The 17,927-nt window shown below is 44.0% G+C and overlaps 1 protein-coding gene across 1 annotated transcript; it reads left to right on the top strand.

The window, feature by feature from the left end:
- Nucleotides 1–580: 580 nt before the first annotated feature.
- On the top strand, nucleotides 581–17,708 carry LOC146190636 (alpha-tocopherol transfer protein-like). Its single transcript, XM_084600222.1, has 5 exons — nucleotides 581–707; nucleotides 9,698–9,949; nucleotides 13,154–13,347; nucleotides 15,333–15,443; nucleotides 17,532–17,708. The coding sequence occupies exons 1-5, from the start codon at nucleotides 581–583 to the stop codon at nucleotides 17,706–17,708; spliced, it is 861 nt and encodes a 286-aa protein (XP_084456348.1).
- Nucleotides 17,709–17,927: the final 219 nt, after the last annotated feature.

The raw sequence follows: 17,927 nt of genomic DNA, 5'->3' as shown, positions 1-17,927 counted from the left end.
ATCGATTGTCTCATTGTTTTTTTATCCAGCAGTCACTGGCCTTCGATAGTTTGTCATTGTGTTTTGCAGGTATAGAAAGATGTCATATATTTGTTTTCGTTCAATCTGTCTGTATTAATCGTCTGAGTACGCTTTATTTTAGCAGCAGAGGCAGCGTCACTGGCTTGCTGCGAAGATGGATTCTACTCGCTCGAGCCAATCTTTAGCTTGCGAGCGGAAACAAATATTTGAAGTCAAGAAACACGACGTGCTCTCTGTTCGTAGTTCACACTTCCCAGTGCTAGTTCAGTGACCCCGGATGTGAGTAGGGCGTGCGGATGGAAATGGCACAAAAACCCTGGAGACAGACTGACAGCCTGCCTGACGACACAGGGATAATAAAATCAATAAATTATCTGTAAAGTGGATTAAAAAAAGTTAGTTTTACAGAAAGTGGCGGGGGACATGAGAGGAAAACCGCTTGATAATGCTATCACAATTGGGACCACTTTCGTATTTTCGCTTTATTTTTCCCTTGTCGCGGCTGACGTTTGATAACGCCGCCGCTTCCACATGCAATGCAGTCTGAACAAGGCTTAACATGACGAACTTGAAGGAGATCTTCAGTGCATCGCTGCCGGATTTGGAGCACGTAGCACGAACAGAACTAGGAGAGACTGCGGAAAACAAGGAGAGATGTCTGTCGCAGTTGCGGGAGCTCATCAAAGGTGAGACAGTGGACTGATCGTACGTAGGCGGCTTATTCTGTGTACTAGCACAGTTATGTTTCGCTCACGTGAAAAACAACCTCACAAGGTTATTACGCCGTTTGGTTCTGCCTAAACCCTATGCTGCGACCCGACGGCATAACTATTTAGAGAGAACATATTAAAGAAGGCCATAGTAAGCAAATCAAAGGAAAAAAAAAAAACAAGAAAAGGTTTCAATAGTTCTCCGGTTGACAACAATTAGTACTCTAATCATTTTATAGATGGAATATGATTGAAAAATAAAAAAGAAAGCAACAACTGCAGCTAGTAAGATCCGACCCCACCAGCTCATAATTCGGCGTCTAGTACACTTCCAACTGTGTTACAGTGACGGCTGTTTAACCTTTGGCCTTCTTAGACATCGATGTTAAATTGAATTGAAGTTTATTTGCATCATATCACATCATATCACATACAATGTGAATATGACACTGAAAGTGCGAGGAAAAGGTGTCTCAACGACACCTTGACAAAGCCCCACGCTCCCAAAGTGGTATCACGCAACAGTGGCAGAACAGCTCTGTGACAAAAAAAAAAAAAAAAAAAAAAAAAAAAAAAAAAAAAAAAAACAAAAAAAAAAAACAATACAAATGCAACAATAAAACAGCAATAACAGTATTAATGCATTACTGCGCAACAGGGTCACACGGAAAGATGAGGCGAAACTGGCCAAATAACTGAAAACATAGACAAACAATTTACAGAGAGTGCGCACAACACGCCTAATAATAAAAAAAAAGCAAAGCAAACAAAGTAACGTATTGTCTAATTGTTATTGTTGAAGGAGTTGCTGATAATGGTACGTATTGATTTGAAGCTAACTGTATTGAGGTGAATGTTTTGACTGCGAAGCCAATTAAGTAACCTTGGTAATCTGTTCTCGATCATTTGTTGTCCATATGTTGTTCTATATGTTTCTACTCGCCATGGTTCGCTATGTCGAGTTTTGTGGATATGTTCCCTTAATTTCAGATTGGCCAGAGTTGCCAAAAAACCATACTCAATATTCAAATCTTGTTTCAGTGTCCTACAAACGCGATAGTCATATAGCTTTGATGAGCAGTTCCTGGGTATGAAAGGAGGCTGGAACATTCTCAGCAATTCATAAAAGCCTTTTTCCTATCAAAAATATATATATTTTTTTTGAGGCTTCCTTGGGTTGTGGACCCCCAGATTAAATGGCAGTAGGTAATTCTAGAGGAAAATAAGGTGTTGTAAATTAACATCATAATATTTTGAGGCAATATGTAGCGATGACGGTAAACGAGTCCTATTATATATCTTAGTTGCAACAGAATCAACTTGCGCGTCCCAGGAAAGATTCTCTTCAAAGATAACACCTAGCGCAGCCGATCAAGAACGGCGTTGGGGAGACGCTATTTGGAATGGGCATCCCAAAAGAAAGCCGGAAAGGAACGCGGGGTTGTTCAGCCGGTCAGCGACAGCGGTCAACGGCGGGTCATCGGGAACAAAAGGTTCAAGTGTCTCCCGGGTACCCTCAATGCGGTCGCACGGACGTCTCTTCTGAGAAGTGGAACGCAGTGACAGATGGGGTAGTCTCTGGCTACGCGTCTCCATTTCCTCTTGCTGACGGCGTGCGGCGGCCCGTTCGACGCAGGTGTGTCCGAAACCATGACACGCTGGCAGACACCGAGCTCCTCGTGTGCTGCCATCTACACCGTCACAACGGCTTCCTCCTAGCCACCAAGTCTAAACTCGTTCGAGGGGGCGTGTCTGCAAGAGTGAGAGTGTGTTAATGTGAGTGACATTAAAGTGATAAGAATACACCCTCCACGACGATCCCGCCCTTCACCCAGGGGACCAGAGGAACACGAACCCTATAAAACTGTGTGTGTGTGTTCGGGCATCGTAGTTCTCTACTCCTTCCAAAAATGTAAATAAACGAAGTCTTCGACTTTCAACCCCTAACTCCTTCGCTCAGAGGCACTTCTTCCTGGGTGGAGCGGGCGTCGATGCGGCCGAAGATCCCGCATCCGACCCCCGCAACTAACAAGGCCAACCGGAGACCCCTTTGGGCGACTCACATGGGTCTCCCCGTTCTGGCTGAATTCAAATGAAGTTAAGCTTTGCGATTAGACTATTCACCGTAGCTGCAAGTTACACGCATATTAATTATTGTTAAAACAGGTAAAAAACAACGACCAAAGTTATTAACCGGGAATGCGCGAGGTTAAACCTCACACCTGCAGAACTTAAGCTCGAACGAGAAAGCAGAAGGGCTATTTACAGCTGTCTCTTTCACTGACACATGACGTGTGTGTTTAACGGCGTTAGACGCCCCGTGCGCCCTTCGGGCGACGGAGTTCACTTACCTGCGAATTGCATTCACAAGCGTTGCCTGTAAACGGACTTTAACCTCAATGAGTAGGTCGACGGCAGGTGAGTTATACATAACCAGACATAAGAATTAGAGGACACTGAAGCGCCGCAGTTAAGGGCACAGCTTTTCATACACACGGGGGATGTTTTTTAAATTTTTATTTGTTTACTTGTCTTTATTTTATTTTTAATTTTTATTCACCGGTACTAAGCGCCAGCAACTATTTTCTTTCATTTTTGAGTGGTCTGACACCTTTGAACGCATTCTTAATGTTTTATTTATTTCACTTATTTAAGTAATGAATTACGTTCTCGTAATTTTCTCAGTTAGCATAAACAAGCATTGAATTTTCATTCTGAGCATATTGGTGCCCCTGAACTCTTTCCCAATTATTCATTTTTGAATTAATGCAAGTTTTTAATAAATCAATTACGCAACCTAAATCGCCTTAGCATCATCAAGCATTGGCTTTTCATTCTGAGCATTTAAACACCTTTGAAACCCCTTTTTAAAATTTTTCATTTCCTTTTAGTCATCAGTTAATCCATTACAGTAATTTCATTAACTCGTCGTCGCATGTCAAACATCAACGAGTCATCAATCCAACCACAAATTACCATGATACGACTTTTTTTAATAACTACTACTACTACTACCACTACTACTACTACTACTATTATATAGACCTTATGCAAAAGTGCTGCCATCTAAAGGAGGAAAACTGAAACGATTAAGCGGTGCCATGTTGGGAGATTGCGGTCGTGGGTTTGCCTGGTGCTGAAAGTATGAGCTGCTTTCTTGGTTTGGCGATCCTCTTCGTGTAAGGTTTGAGAGAGAAATAATGACCGACAAGTGATTCATGGACATTTCTGTGTTTTGAACGTTTCTAACCGACTTCGCAGGTACCTATTATGCGTAAAAAACTCCATCGGAGAGGCACCTCGGCAGCGCAGCAAATCACAACGGTGATGTTCGTATTTGAAACTACAGGGGAACTTAAGCCTCCTTATGTGCTGCTAATGCACATCATTAAATTCTATTATTTCGCTTCCGATGCATGTTTTTTAACCAGCTAGATAAACGCTAGCTCGGTTAAAGCGCGGTTTTATCAGTTTGACATGTTATTTAAGGGGTTTACCGTTCGACTTTGGGCACTAGATGACCAAGATTTTTCAACGATATACAGCTCCACATTGTAGCCTAAGCCCCGCCGGAGTGACGCAGTGGTTAGAGTGCTTGACTTCCGTGCCCAAGTATGCGGGATCGAATCTCAGCCTCGGTGGCGGCTGTTAGATGGAGACGAGAAGCTAGGAGCTCGTATGGCTGTGCGATGTCAGCGCGTTAAAGAACCCTAGGCGGAGTTCTTTTGTGACTAAATGTTTTCTGCCTACTGCAGTTTTTGTACTTGAACATGCTGCACTTGAAGCGATAGCTTCACCTTCTGACTTTAGGTTAAGAGACCTCCTTATCGATGGAAATACGAAAATGATCAATGTTCAAGGCTGTGGCATACCCGTCGTCTAACTCCGTTGCAAACACGTTTCCTCCGCAACAGCTTTTTTTGTATCCGTTATAAGCGCCCGGAGAGGCATGCGCGACGTTGAGAGCAATCGGCCTTGACTGACGGTAAAGGCCTGCGCCGACTGGAAATGAGCGGGGAAAACAAACCAAGCTGGAAAAGCACTCGAAAGATCAATGTGGAAACGTGTGCAGCAGTTTGAGTGCCCGCCAAAAGGAAGTTTCGGATAATAAGCGCCAAAGGCGGTAAAATTTATAAGTTCGCGCAATGGATGGTTTCGGAGCGTCCGTACTCTCTGTGTCCGTCGCCACTCGAAACAAGAACCCCGCACGTGAAGGCCGTCATCTGCGCCGACAAACGGTGAGATTTTTCCCTGTAAAAGAGCCGTCCTTTGTAGCCGTCAGCTGCGGCGGCCCTGGAATTCGAAGCCACTCCGATGCGTCAAGTATCGCTCGAGCAAAGGTACGGACTCTTGCACTCTTCGTTTCTCTCGTGACAGCGAAGTACAGCGCTGAAGCAGCATAACGAGTACAAAGGCACACGGGGTCAAAGAGGGATTACACATGTGCTTCGTCGAAACGTACGTCGTGTCACCGATTTCTGCAGAGAATCTGCAGCCTCGATAAATCTAGTTTGTCGGATAAATGTTTATAGGCATGCGCATTTAAATGTGGAATTTTAGAACCCACATAACAAAGCTTTGATTCTTGCACAGTTTCATCAGTTAGAGCAACATTGCATCCTTTCATAGAAATAACGTGTTTTTATTGATTGGATCTTTTCACTAGTAATTTTACTTCCTAAATAAACAAAATTAGGCTCTATTTAAGTCATCTTATGGCTGACAATGCTGAGCCGCCAATAAAGAAACAAAAACTACAGGAGTGTTTGCTCCCACTGGAACCATAACTAATATATACTGATGCAAGCCTAGGCTTATTATATTCGGCAGTACTTAACTCTATGATGTGGACTGTAAGGCTATGATGAAATTGCGTCGCAGAAGACTGTTATTTTGCTGTTTTGCCGACACTATGCCAATAAAAGGTGCTTCGGAAAGGGAAGCTGTCACGAAGCCGAATATAGAGTGCTAAAGTTTCGGGATTCGGTAAGCTTGTTTGTGGAAATCTCGAGTCTTTTGCCACATGGTGGTGACAATGCGTTAGGCATAAAAAAACAGACAGGCGTAGTAGGGCTGAAACCGACTCTCTATTGGGCTGCCTAGCGACAGCAAAAGAGCGAAGCAACTCCTCGGTGCGGGTGATAGCAGCAAAAGTCGTTGAATTACGAACGTCCGTTGAACTCGTCAGCGTTGAATTCGAATTCGGCGAAGGAACACCTAGATAACGCCCCATAAAGTGACAATCTGGAACATTGTGGAAAAGGGCACTACGACTGATACTATTCGAGATAAATCTCGGCGCAGCTTGCGCGACATAGAAAATGATAAAATCTGTTCTCGGTCACACTGTCCGTAAACAAGAGCCCATAAATCGTTCCACGTGCTTCAAATAAAGTGATAAGGCTGCACGCTAGCAGTTGTTGGAAGCGAAATTAAAGATTACACCCACTCGCGGCACTATTGCCAAGCTAGCCGTGGCATTATGCGAATTTTGATGAAGTTTTAGTTTGGTTCACGAGCTTAACGTCCAAAAGCAACTCAGAATATGAAAGACGTCATAATGAAGGACTTCGGAAATTTTGACCACCTGGGGCTCTGTAACGCGCACTGACATCGCACAGCACACGGGCGCCTTGCTGTTCGCCTCCATCAATTCGATCCCGCATCCTTGATTTATAAGAAGTGTCCGGAGAATTGCATTCTTTAAAAGTACTCTAATAAGTTCTGGAAGTGTAGTGCTTTCGTGTTACATTTTGTGTTACAGTTTGACACTAGTTTTCGCTTGTGAGCAACTCCCCACATTCGGAAGGTCGCGATGTTGTTACGCCGATGTGATCGCATGTTACTCAAGTTGTTCTCCCGTTGGTATTAACCGTCTGCTCATCAGTGAGCATAAGTTCACAAGAAAGAGGGAAGGCTTTGAATATGCCATCTATGCCATCGTTTCCGTTGTTCACGGTGTTCTCTATTCAAATCCCGTGTTCTGAGCCCGTGGATTTGTTGCGCTAGACGCCGTAATAGCCTGCACGCTATTTTCGTTTCGCATTCCTCATTGGGTATATTAAAAGAACACCGTTCAAGGTGGCGGTAATCATGGATGCACATTTGGCGAAATTATAAGGTAGCCGTACATTTAGCTGCAAATGAAATTTCTGATGTGCGACCTTCCCGATCAGTGTGTCGCTGTATAAGCAGCGGCTGTGAATAGCTGCCTTTCTAGGCCTCGGGATATTAGGCATGCAATGTTAAAGATGCATAATGTTTTGAGCGTGAAAAATATGAAACAGATTTGTGACTGTACACAAAGGGGAATTGCACTACACTAAGCAAAATTTTGCAACCTTTTTAGTGTCGTTAGTGTGCGATACGCCGCTGCCTTCTCATTGGTCGCAGTCAGCGTCTATTTATTTTTAAATATTTAGTGACGAAAATATTTAGCGAATTGATGCGTAAACACGATTGTGAATTCTTTGTTTCAAAGCTTCTCGAGCATTCGTGATGACGTTTCAGTTAAATTATATTATTTTGCTCTGATGTAAACTCATCAATATACAAAAGTCACACCAGAATACATCCAGGGTTCATAACAAAGCCTGATGTTAACGGGCAGGGGGGTTACCCGTTGCTCGAGAAAATTGTCTACGCGAAAACCAATAGAACCGACAGTTTTTCCGGCGCTGCTAGGCCCACAAATTCTTTGCATGAAAATCTCCGCCCCCTGTGCTCATCATAAAGAACCCGTTGTTCATAACCCATTTCTAGCGTCGAAGGGTCAGTGGTCTAAGAAGGAAAAGAGGGAAGCCATTTAGGTGGAGAGAGCGTAAGTGCAAGAGACGCCTAGTGAGGCTACAAAAATGAGAACTGAAAGGAGCGATAGATAGGAAACGGAAACCTCTCGAAATGCTATCGCATATGGGTCATTTTTGGTGCCATTCTTTTTCTTTTTTTTTTTTTTGTGTTCGCGACATCCTTCTGATAAAGCCGTCGCTTGTACGACGCAGCTCCAACGACACACATCATGACGAACTTTGAGGAGACCACGGTTGCACCGCTGCCAGATTTGGAGCATGTGGCCCGAACAGAACTCGGAGAGACGACGGAAAACAAGGAGAGATGCTTGTCGCATTTGCGGGAGCTTATAAAAGGTGAGTCAGGACTGTCAGCTCCAGCTGGCCACTTAAAGGACAGTTGTGATTTTTTTTTTATAATCACGAATTAGAGAGACACTTTTACAGCAAATTTGCATTTTGACCCCCATGGGTTCCGACAAATTTGGCAGCCTTTCGACAATTCGTTCCTGTGAAATTCTAGGAAACATTGGAAATTTGGTATCACGCTCATTTTTCGCTGCTGTATGTGTCCTTGGTGCATGCAGGCTTGTGCAGGGTGCAAGCAAGTAGGCGAAAAGGTGTTTGCAAAATTTTTACCGGTTAGCGTTCCATAGGCGCGCGCACACACACTCACGCACGCACGCACAAGCACATACACACACACGCGCACACACACACACACACACACACACACACACACACACACACACACACACACACGCACACACGCACGCACACACACACACACACACACACACACACACACACACACACACACACACACACACACACACACACACACACACACACACACACACACACACACACACACACACACACACACACACACACACACACACACACACACACACACACACACACACACACACACACACACACACACACACACACACACACACACACACACACACACACACACACACACACACACACACACACACACACACACACACACACACACACACACACACACACACACACACACACACACACACACACACGAGTGCAAGCAGGGGCATCATATTTGAGAGGCAGAGATACATAAACACATGTGTAGTAAATCCACGATGCTATAAGTACCCTGGAGAAGCACATAACAACAAAATCTCGCAAAATTTAACTAAAAATAATTTTTTTTGTTTAACTTCTCACTTAGCTTTTAAAAGACCGCTGGATCACTGTGCCTGTTCGCTGGTCAAATACGCAACACAATAATAAAATAAGCTGCTTATTTTTATTTTTCACGCCTATCACTATATACGATGAGGCATCCCATAGACTTGACACTAGTGTTAGAAATACGGCTTGTCATGATGAAGCAAAATGTTGACACTCACTTTGCGGCACTGCGTCATCGGCTTCCAAAGAAGCATACAAATAAAAAAACTGCGCTATTGGTAGGGGAGGGCACAACAAAAGGGCTGATGTTTGCCGGTATATGGTACTGCATGATAAAATATGTTATTGCAAATCTGAAAGGTGGTAAGCTTATGATAGCGTGTATCCTCTTCACAATTAAATGACCAAGCTGAGAGAAAGTATATTTGTTTATACACTCTTTATTTACGTGTAGTTTCCGCTCCATGTGTATTGCTACTGCGCACTCTCACCTTTTCTACCTAAAGCCATTCTACAAACCATAGTTCTGCGCCCGCTGTGAGGGAATGCCAACATGATGAACGGGTCCCATGATTGTGCAACTGAATGTGAAAACCAAGAGTCTCTACAAACGATAGCGACGGTGCATATTCTAACAACGCTGTCATTGAAGAAATGTTTATCTCGCATCGGAGTAGCACTGGTGTATTATCGGGAGCTGCTATTTGCTTCTGACATGAAATACTTTTTTGCTGTTTCATTTATCATTCTACAGTTCTTCGCATAGCACGAAGAACCAAGTGAGCGAGCCATCGCTAGCCGAGGTAAAGAGTTTGCAGGTTTATTCTTCACCTGCTTTGCCTCAGTGGAGCACTATGCTGAGTAATTTTGAACGTGGTCGTGAGTGGTTGATGGAATGCGGAAGATAACCATTTGACAGTTTCGTATATTCTTGAAAACAAACCTTTAGTTGTGTCTTCAGCCTATCAAATTCTGTGCGTTATACATGATTTGCAGCCAACACTTCCTTGGATTTCCCGACTGACGAGAAGTTCCTGGTTAGGTTTCTACGTTGCCGCAAGTACAATGTGGAGCTGGCCTTCAAAACCATCCAGAAGTACTTCCGAATCAGGGAGACCTCGCCAGAGTTCTTTGAGAATTTCACGCCGTCAAACCCGTGCTTTGAAACTGCCATTCTCAACAACCATCTCGCCATGATGTCCAAGCACAGGGACCCCTACGGAAGAGCTGTTGGCATGATAAAACTAGGTGAGACTTAACTTTCATGTGTCAGTCCTGAAGTAAGAATCCAGAACTACGGGCGTACTGCTATTAGAAAGCAACGCAAGAAGGACAATGACGACACAAATATAGACGGGACGGGCACTACATATGTCCCTGACGTGACCTTTTTTGCAAAATGTTTTCCAAAACCAACTAGCCCAAACCGGTCTTCTGTGTACTGCCTTTTTTGGCTTCAAATACTTAAATGAAGCGAAATTGTAGACTATGTTAAAATGGAATACTTATCATGCTTACATAACCATAGCCGTCGAGTGAACAAAAATAATTTGCCTTTCTAGTGCGGTTAATGAGTAGCAGACTTCTTGGGAAGCACGTCTGGCCATTTGACAGGTGACAGGCAACCACAATTCATACTTACGTGCGAGAGGGGCTGTAAATTCACGTTAGCGTTAACTACTTTACGTTAGCTCTTCCGTGGCATGCTGTCATGCTTTAAGCGAAGTATTAGTAACACGCCACGAAGGCGGATTACTCGAATATTCTCTAATTCATTACGATACTGGCACAGCTCCCATGACTGTTAAGTGATATCCGAATTAATTTATTTTTTACATTGGCAATAGAAACACCAAAAGAATAATAAACAAAAAGCACGTAATCCCATATCTCACTGATAATTTCGATGCAGTAAAAAAAGGCTAATCCAGGCTAAGTCACACAGATGCAAATGCGCACAACGCACTCTACCATTCAACTCAACCACACTCAACTCCATGGGAATTCTCGTTTAAGGTTTTTGGGCCTTATACGGTCAGCTGTAATGTACTGGGAATTTCCGGGCAGATTTTATCAAACAATGATCGCTGCCTGGGCCAGAACTCAACCAAGTAAAATCCAGTTCAGTAACCACAGTCATCTAATCCCTTATCCAGCTCGCCACAGATGACGAGAGCCAACGTGTACAATGACTGCATCTAAATGGGAGTGTTATGAAATGCACCTTTTAGTTTTGCAAAAATGAGCCACATCACATGGATTGCCACCGAATAGCTTTTTCAGCTTAGTCACCATGGCGTTGGCGTCGACTTAGCGCTTTTCAGAGACCTTTAGGCGCTCTGTGCCCATTGCCTTGCACACAGCCTTCCGACTTTTTGATAATATCGACCGAGCGTCGATTTGTAGGTACAGGGGAGCCGAAGCGGAGAGAGAGGAAGTTGGGAGAGGTAGCGAGCTTGCGCATCGGTACAATGTTGCCGCCCCGTCGCGGTGGTGCAGTGGCAAGACGTCCGACTACTGTGCCGGAGTAGCCGGGTTCGATTCCGACCGCGGCGGTTGCGTTTCGATGGAGGTGAAACGAAGAGGCGTCCATGTGCTGTGCTATGTCAGCGCATGTTAATCCCCAGTGGTCGAAAGGGAAGACGCAATATATATCTGATACACTTGTTCTGTGGACACGTAAACCGCGTCATAGAGGGGGGAAGGAGAGTGAAAGTGGAAAGAGAGAAAGATGATCCGTAGTGCAGGGCTAGAGTAATTTCGACCACTTGATGTTGTTGCCACTGTTGGAAGAGCGAAAAGAAAATGCACGTGCCTGCTAGTGGCTCTGTAGCTGAGCCAGCTCCACAGCCTCGTGCGGATAGAAGATAAAATAAAGAAAGAAAAAGAAGAGGGAGAGAAAGACGCGAGTCCCAACAGCCGTCGTCCACCACCGAAGCGGTGGCGAGTGCAATGACGGTCTATCAACAAATAAAAATTCGGTGGTAAGGGAAGGGAGGAAGGTGGGAGTTAAAGTTGAAAGAGAGAAACGGGTGCCGTAGTGGATATGACGTCAAGAATGTGACTTCACGCAAGCGGAAGTAGAGCCGAAAAAGGGGCATAGGAAGGAATTGGCGAGCAACTTGAAGGTACCAAAGACTAAAAGGGGTAAACAAGAAGTGAATTAATGTGAGATTGGTGAGGTGCATCACGCAACCGGAAGTAGAACCGAAAAAGGGAATAGGAAGGGATTGGCGCGCAATTTGAGAGGAGTGAATTAAGCAACTAGAAGCAACCAGAAGCAACCAACAGCAGCATCCGTGCTTTCGCATTACTCCAATGTAGGTTCTGCAGTGCAGTTTAATTTTTTTTTTTACCGACGTTCTTCCTTAGTTAGTTAGAAAGTGGTGTCCGCCCCCACCCCCTCCTTTTCATTATATTGCAAAAATAAAATAATGATTCTATGATGGTTTACTTGCGCTGTTTGGCGCTCGCGAGAAATGTTAAAAACACGAAGGAGCTCTTGAACCGATTTTCGCATTCGTGATCGGCTCAATAATGGAGGAAAGAAGCCCCGAATGAAATATGTAAAACCTTTTTGGGGTGTACAGGAGCCCTGCCTCAGAATTTTGTTCACCGCAAATTTTCGAAAGGCTGTTTCAGTAGCAAGAAATAGTCCCTTCGCGTCTCTGATGATTTCTATTGCGCGATGTTCGCAACTGCGCCTTGTTCGCACCAAGTGAGAATTGACGTGCTACAATTTGTATATTCTTCTTGCACGAGGTAACTAAGGTAGGACAAAGAAGCAGCTATTTTATCGAACGATTGTTATTTTATCCCTTAGCCGATTTAAACTGTTGTCCACAGGCCCTGACGTGACGTGCTGTAGCGACCACTAGCGGAACCGGACAAGTCAACCAAGGAATAAAGGGAAACAAAAGAGAAATAGACTTTATGTGAAATATGTCCCCAATTAATATTTTATTCTATTTGAACTGCATTGATTTTCAACTGTTTATTTTAATGAGTACTGTAGAGTTAGAGATAAGCATCAGAGTGTGCAGAACGCCGTGACTGTCGGCTGGATTAGTGTTTGAAAACGCGCAATTGTGTTCTTGACGAGCAGTGTATGTAACCTTTGTTCTTAGCATACTGCGCTAATCCTTCAATATAGCGGTTCATGCCTTGCCGTCATACAAAGTTATGGTGACGTTTCTTAGAACTCATGGTTTCTTTAAATATTTTATGCCCATTAATGAATCCTATCCTTTCATTCCTCATTATTATTCCCCCTTTATAGCTCTGACCTTATAATTTTTATTAAATGTCGATTACAAGGAGAAATTTATTCCTAACTGAAGAGAAGTTTGAAAAACGTTGTTTGTCTTGCAGACGACGCTTCCGATAATGATGATGATAATGATGATGACGACGATGACTATGACGATGGAACCTTATTTTTCTTCGCTTCAGGAGCGTGGAGCCCGGACATCTGCTCGTTTGCGGAACTTGTGGAGATGGTTATGATCCTGGGGGAGTGGACCTTGCTGGACGAAGAGACGCAGATCCGGGGAATCGTGGGGGTGTATGATCTGAAGGGTCTGTCCATAAACCATCTTGCCCACCTGACACCGTTTGTCATGAGGAAGTTGGCCTATATTGTTCAGGCAAGACAGCGATTCTGTATAAAACATCCGGGTACATTTGGTGGAGTTTTTGTTGAAATCTATACAGATTATAGTTTTGCAGAGACGTACTAATAATTTCTGAACACCTGTCTTCTGCCGACATTTCTCACTGCTTTTGTTCGCGGTAGGCCAAACATGCGGAAACGCTTCTTTCGTTCACAATTTGTGTGATCTGTTCTGCCTTGATCATTCATTTATTCGTTGTGTTTGCCCTTCCCCTTACGCGCATTCCAACGACTAGCCAGATGCGAGCTGAACTTTCTTTTCTTCCAGATCTGAGATTTCTTGGCCTAGCTCTCTGTTACGACAAATTTTTGGATGTGGTATAGTTCGAGATTTCTTGTTTACTCTCACTGGTCGCAGCTTGCCTCCTTCAACTGCACAATATATGGCTATTGGTTGCTCCCCACAGCTAGAAAAATATTAGTGTGTAACTGTATTAAACATATGCTTCGTTGCTTTCTACAGCTACTGAAATATTTGTGTGCAACTGTGCTAAAGATTCCATTCCATTCGTTCTACAAGCGCTTTCAGTTGCGTTTCTTTGTTCATAAAAAATGGTGGGGATTGCAAGCATTGCGTATAACTAGGTTCAAGCATTGCTTTAACCTAGTTATACAGGCGAAAGCTGCGGTAAGCATGGTTTTGCATCGTTAGCAAGGTTGCACACGGTTTGACCTCGATTGAACTCTATTGTTTCTAAAATAATGCAACGATGATTTTTGCCGCCTTTGAAATTTTCTCCCCCTCCCTAACGCCGCAGTTACCCTTTTTCTCAACTTCCTCCGGCGTCCCTGCGCTAGACAAGAATCCTTATGGACACGTTCTCAGGAAGTCGACTTTGAGTAAACAAGTATGAGTGGCGAACACGGTCAAACGCCTTCGCAAGGTTCGACATGTAGCAAATCAAGTTGATCGTGAGAGCAGGGGCAAGACCCGAGAAATGTAAGGGCGATGCGTACATTGCTCTGAACGTAGCGGCTCTGAAACTTCAGGTCTTGTGAAGGCTAACAAGAACCGACATTGCGAATAGTATGCGATTGGATAAAACCTCAGCGAGAAACTTGTAACCCACACTTGCTAACGTGGTGGGACTTCTACATAGCGCAGATTTTCATCACGATGCCTTGGAATTAAGATCGTGTAGCTTTTCGTAAAAGACTGCGGTAGGGCTTCTACATCAATGAAGACCTGCAGCCGGATACGAGTCAGAAGGAATTTAAGTGTCTTGTAGGATTCACAAGAAATCCCATCAAGACCGGACCTGTTTGTGAGAGGTTACTAATCGGAGAGCCCACGCCGGGGAAACTGACGGTAGCGACCTCAGGGGGAACGGTTGCTGATGAACGAAATCGATGTCCCGAAGCTGCAGCGTGCTAGACACGAGCAGGAGCCGGTCGGGACTGGATGAGCGGCTGCGAGAGGCCCGAGACATGGAGTTCATAGCCGCACCTCCACCAGTGTCACGCAGCCGTTTGGGCTTATAACAAGAAGGTTGGCTTTATTGGATTTGAATCCTAAAAGGCACTGGAAAGCAGGTCGACAACACCGAGAGATGGTCGGCACCCAACTTCATCCTGTTGTTGTTGCTATTGTGCCCTCAAATAATGGCACATACCCACGAGGGGGATTGGCCACACGTGAAACCAGTAGTAAGAGAGTTATGCTGTTAGATAAACTCTACCCTCTTCCTTTTCATCCTCTTTGCATCGAACGTCACGGGGCCACTTCTTCTTCAAGTCAGGGCACGAGACTCGCAGCTGTTGCATATTGAACCAAAACGATTTGTAAAGGTTGGTTAAAAAGAAATCCACACAATTTAGGTGACACCTCTTATACGGAATTCTTCATTGTATATGTGCACGCCAGAAAATGAAGTTTAAGAAACAAAGTATTATGCATGCTTGATTTTCTGTTTTCTTGATCTAGGCGCATAACTGTACCCTTCATGTTCTGTTTTGCAGGTCTGTTTTCCAGTTCGGCTCAAAGCCGTCTACGTGATCAATCACCCTCCTATATATAAAATAGTGTTCAATGCTGTCAAGCCGTTCTTGAAGGCCAAGCTCTTACACAGGGTAAATATATTTTCTATGAGATAGCTACAGAGTAACACAATCTGCGTTAGAGAATGAGTCGGTCAGGATTTCCTAGTGATCGGTGTAGAAATAATAGTGGTTCATTATATAGCATATACATGTACGGGCATGCGTGTACAGCCAAAGAAGCTTAGTGTCAGCCTCGCAATGCGGCTGTCACGGCGTTACTAAAGTTCGCAGATCTTTGAACTTCCTGAATATCTTTCTTATCGCAGTAAGAAACCATCTGATACATCTCGGAACTCTTTAATGGGATCACGACAGGTGCGTTTTGCGATCATGCGATCAGGTAAATTCTCAAACGTAACATAAACATAGCAGTAAATCGTTATATCTTCCTTATGAATTAAAAGAACATTGACTTTTGTGGTGGCGTGGCGACAACCGATCATCTTTTGTGTGAGTACCCTGCTTTTGTGAGCGAAAGACAGACACCGCGTTGTGCTCTGGACCGCATCGATTCTCGCCCTTTAACAGCGGATAAGCTCCTCGGTCCATGGCCACAGTATTCGATTGCCTTCAAGGCCTGTGCAGTGCACTATTCAGTGACGTGAGAGCTACTGGAGATACCTTCCGCTCTCTTACCTGTCTAGTCCACTTATTCTGTCTCCACAGTGCAGGGTAGCCAATCAGAAATATATTTGGTTAACATCCCTTCCTTCCCTTGCTATCCATCCATCCGCCTGCCCAACGGCAGTTGGCGGTAGGATAGTTACACAGGATAACGGCGAACCATTTAAGCAGACAATGATTTGAGTAAATGACGCCAAAGTATGAAAGTATCCAGCTGAACAGAGAAGACAGACCGGGCAGAGCTACCAAAGTTAATCATGGCGAAGTATGATATGGAGCAAATCGAGCATGCTGTAAAGAACGACAGCAGCCATAAAGCGGCTAAGAGGAAATTAGGCATAGCCAACAGTCAGATCCAAGTAATAAAATTTATATAAAGAATGGTGTTAGGCAAGGAGACACGATCACCCCAGTGCATTTCCCGATTGCTTAGAGGAACTATTCAGAGACTTGGAATGAGAGCAGTTAGGCATAAGAATAAATAGCACAAGGCGGACAATGCCATTACTAATACGGACAAGACAGCCAAAGCAGTCGAGGAATTCTGTACTGACATATGTACAGTATCAGATGTAATGAGGACGATAAAGAGATCGGGAGTAGTGAAGAGGAATCAGATGTTCCGCCAGCAAAAATGAACGAGGTAAATAAAGCTTTATCAGTTATGAAAAGGGAGAAAGCAGGTGGGGAGAATCAGGTAACTAAATATTTGTTGCATGGTGGAGATATCGTCCAAGATAACCTGGCCATCCTGTATACGCAATGTTTCATTGCATCGACGGTACCAGAACCTTGGAGAAACGTTAACATTATCTTAATCCATACGAAAGGAGGTGCTCGGGCCCAAATAATTATAGACTAGTCTGTTTAGTATTCGTTATGTACAATTTGTTTGCTAAGGTAATTGCTTACAGAATCAAGGCAACCTTAGACTCCAGTTCATCATAAGATCAAGTGATTTTCAAAAGGGTATTGTGTCATACTATCAACGATGTGACAGAAAAATGCTCGGAATATAACCAGCCCCTAAACATAGCATTAATTGATTACGAGAAATCATTTGACTGAGTAGAAACCTCAGACAAGTCGTGTAGGGATTGTGAAATCATGGCGTATATGCGTTATATGTGAAAATACTGGATATATCTATATTGACTGCACAGCAACCATAGGCCTTCACAAAGAAAATAAAATTCCTATAGAGAAAGGTGTTAGACAAGGAGACACGATCTCCCCAGTGCATTCACCGCTTGCTTAGAGGAAGTGCTGAGAGACTTGGAAACGGCACGCTTTGCTATGGTTGTTGCTAAATGTGCTGTCTAAGGATAGGTTAGGAGAGGAGAGGTTGTGCACAAGAGGTTGTGTCCTGCGCCACACTGCGAACAGCTGAGACGTGTGCCGACGTATGCACGAGTTTTCATGAGCAGCTTAGGGAGTAAGTTTTTGTAGTACCACCTTTGATCTATGTAAAAACAAATGCTCGCTTTCTTTCAGTTTCATTTCCTGGGGAGCGACCCAAGAGCTTTCCATGGTCTCCTTCCTCTGGACTGTATTCCGGCCGAGTTCGGCGGCACGCACGAATATTTCGACTACTACAGACAGCATAAGTCTGTGCAAAGCAGTAGTGGCTACTTCGAGTACGTGAACCGCTTCGGCTTTCGAAAAAAATAAGTGAATACAAATTCAACCGCTCACGCCTGTACTACCTCAAAAAAATGACTTCGCCGACTGTGATAGCGAGCTGACATTGCAATTTATACTCTTTTTCACGCTAAAATACACGCGGTTGCTGGGTTGCTTTCAGCCGAGTCAACAATATATTACGGGTAACAGCAGGCCAAGTGAAATTAGCAAATATAGCATAGGTTTGAAGACAAGTTAAAAGGAAAT

This window comes from Amblyomma maculatum, chromosome 4, assembly GCF_055883805.1.
Source record: "Amblyomma maculatum isolate TAMU_Amacu chromosome 4, ASM5588380v1, whole genome shotgun sequence".
NCBI lineage: Eukaryota > Metazoa > Arthropoda > Arachnida > Ixodida > Ixodidae > Amblyomma > Amblyomma maculatum.
Note: the sequence above shows the minus strand (reverse complement) of the source record. Positions and strands in the feature narration are given on the sequence as shown.

What these genes read in the sequence shown, in the direction of transcription:
- LOC146190636 (XM_084600222.1), top strand. Translation starts at nt 581, where the DNA reads ATGACGAACTTGAAGGAGATCTTCAGTGCATCGCTGCCGGATTTGGAG. An exon ending in TGTTGGCATGATAAAACTAG is followed by an intron (nt 9,950 to 13,153) that starts GTGAGACTTAAC and finishes TCTTCGCTTCAG; the next exon opens with GAGCGTGGAGCCCGGACATC. An exon ending in AGTTGGCCTATATTGTTCAG is followed by an intron (nt 13,348 to 15,332) that starts GCAAGACAGCGA and finishes TCTGTTTTGCAG; the next exon opens with GTCTGTTTTCCAGTTCGGCT.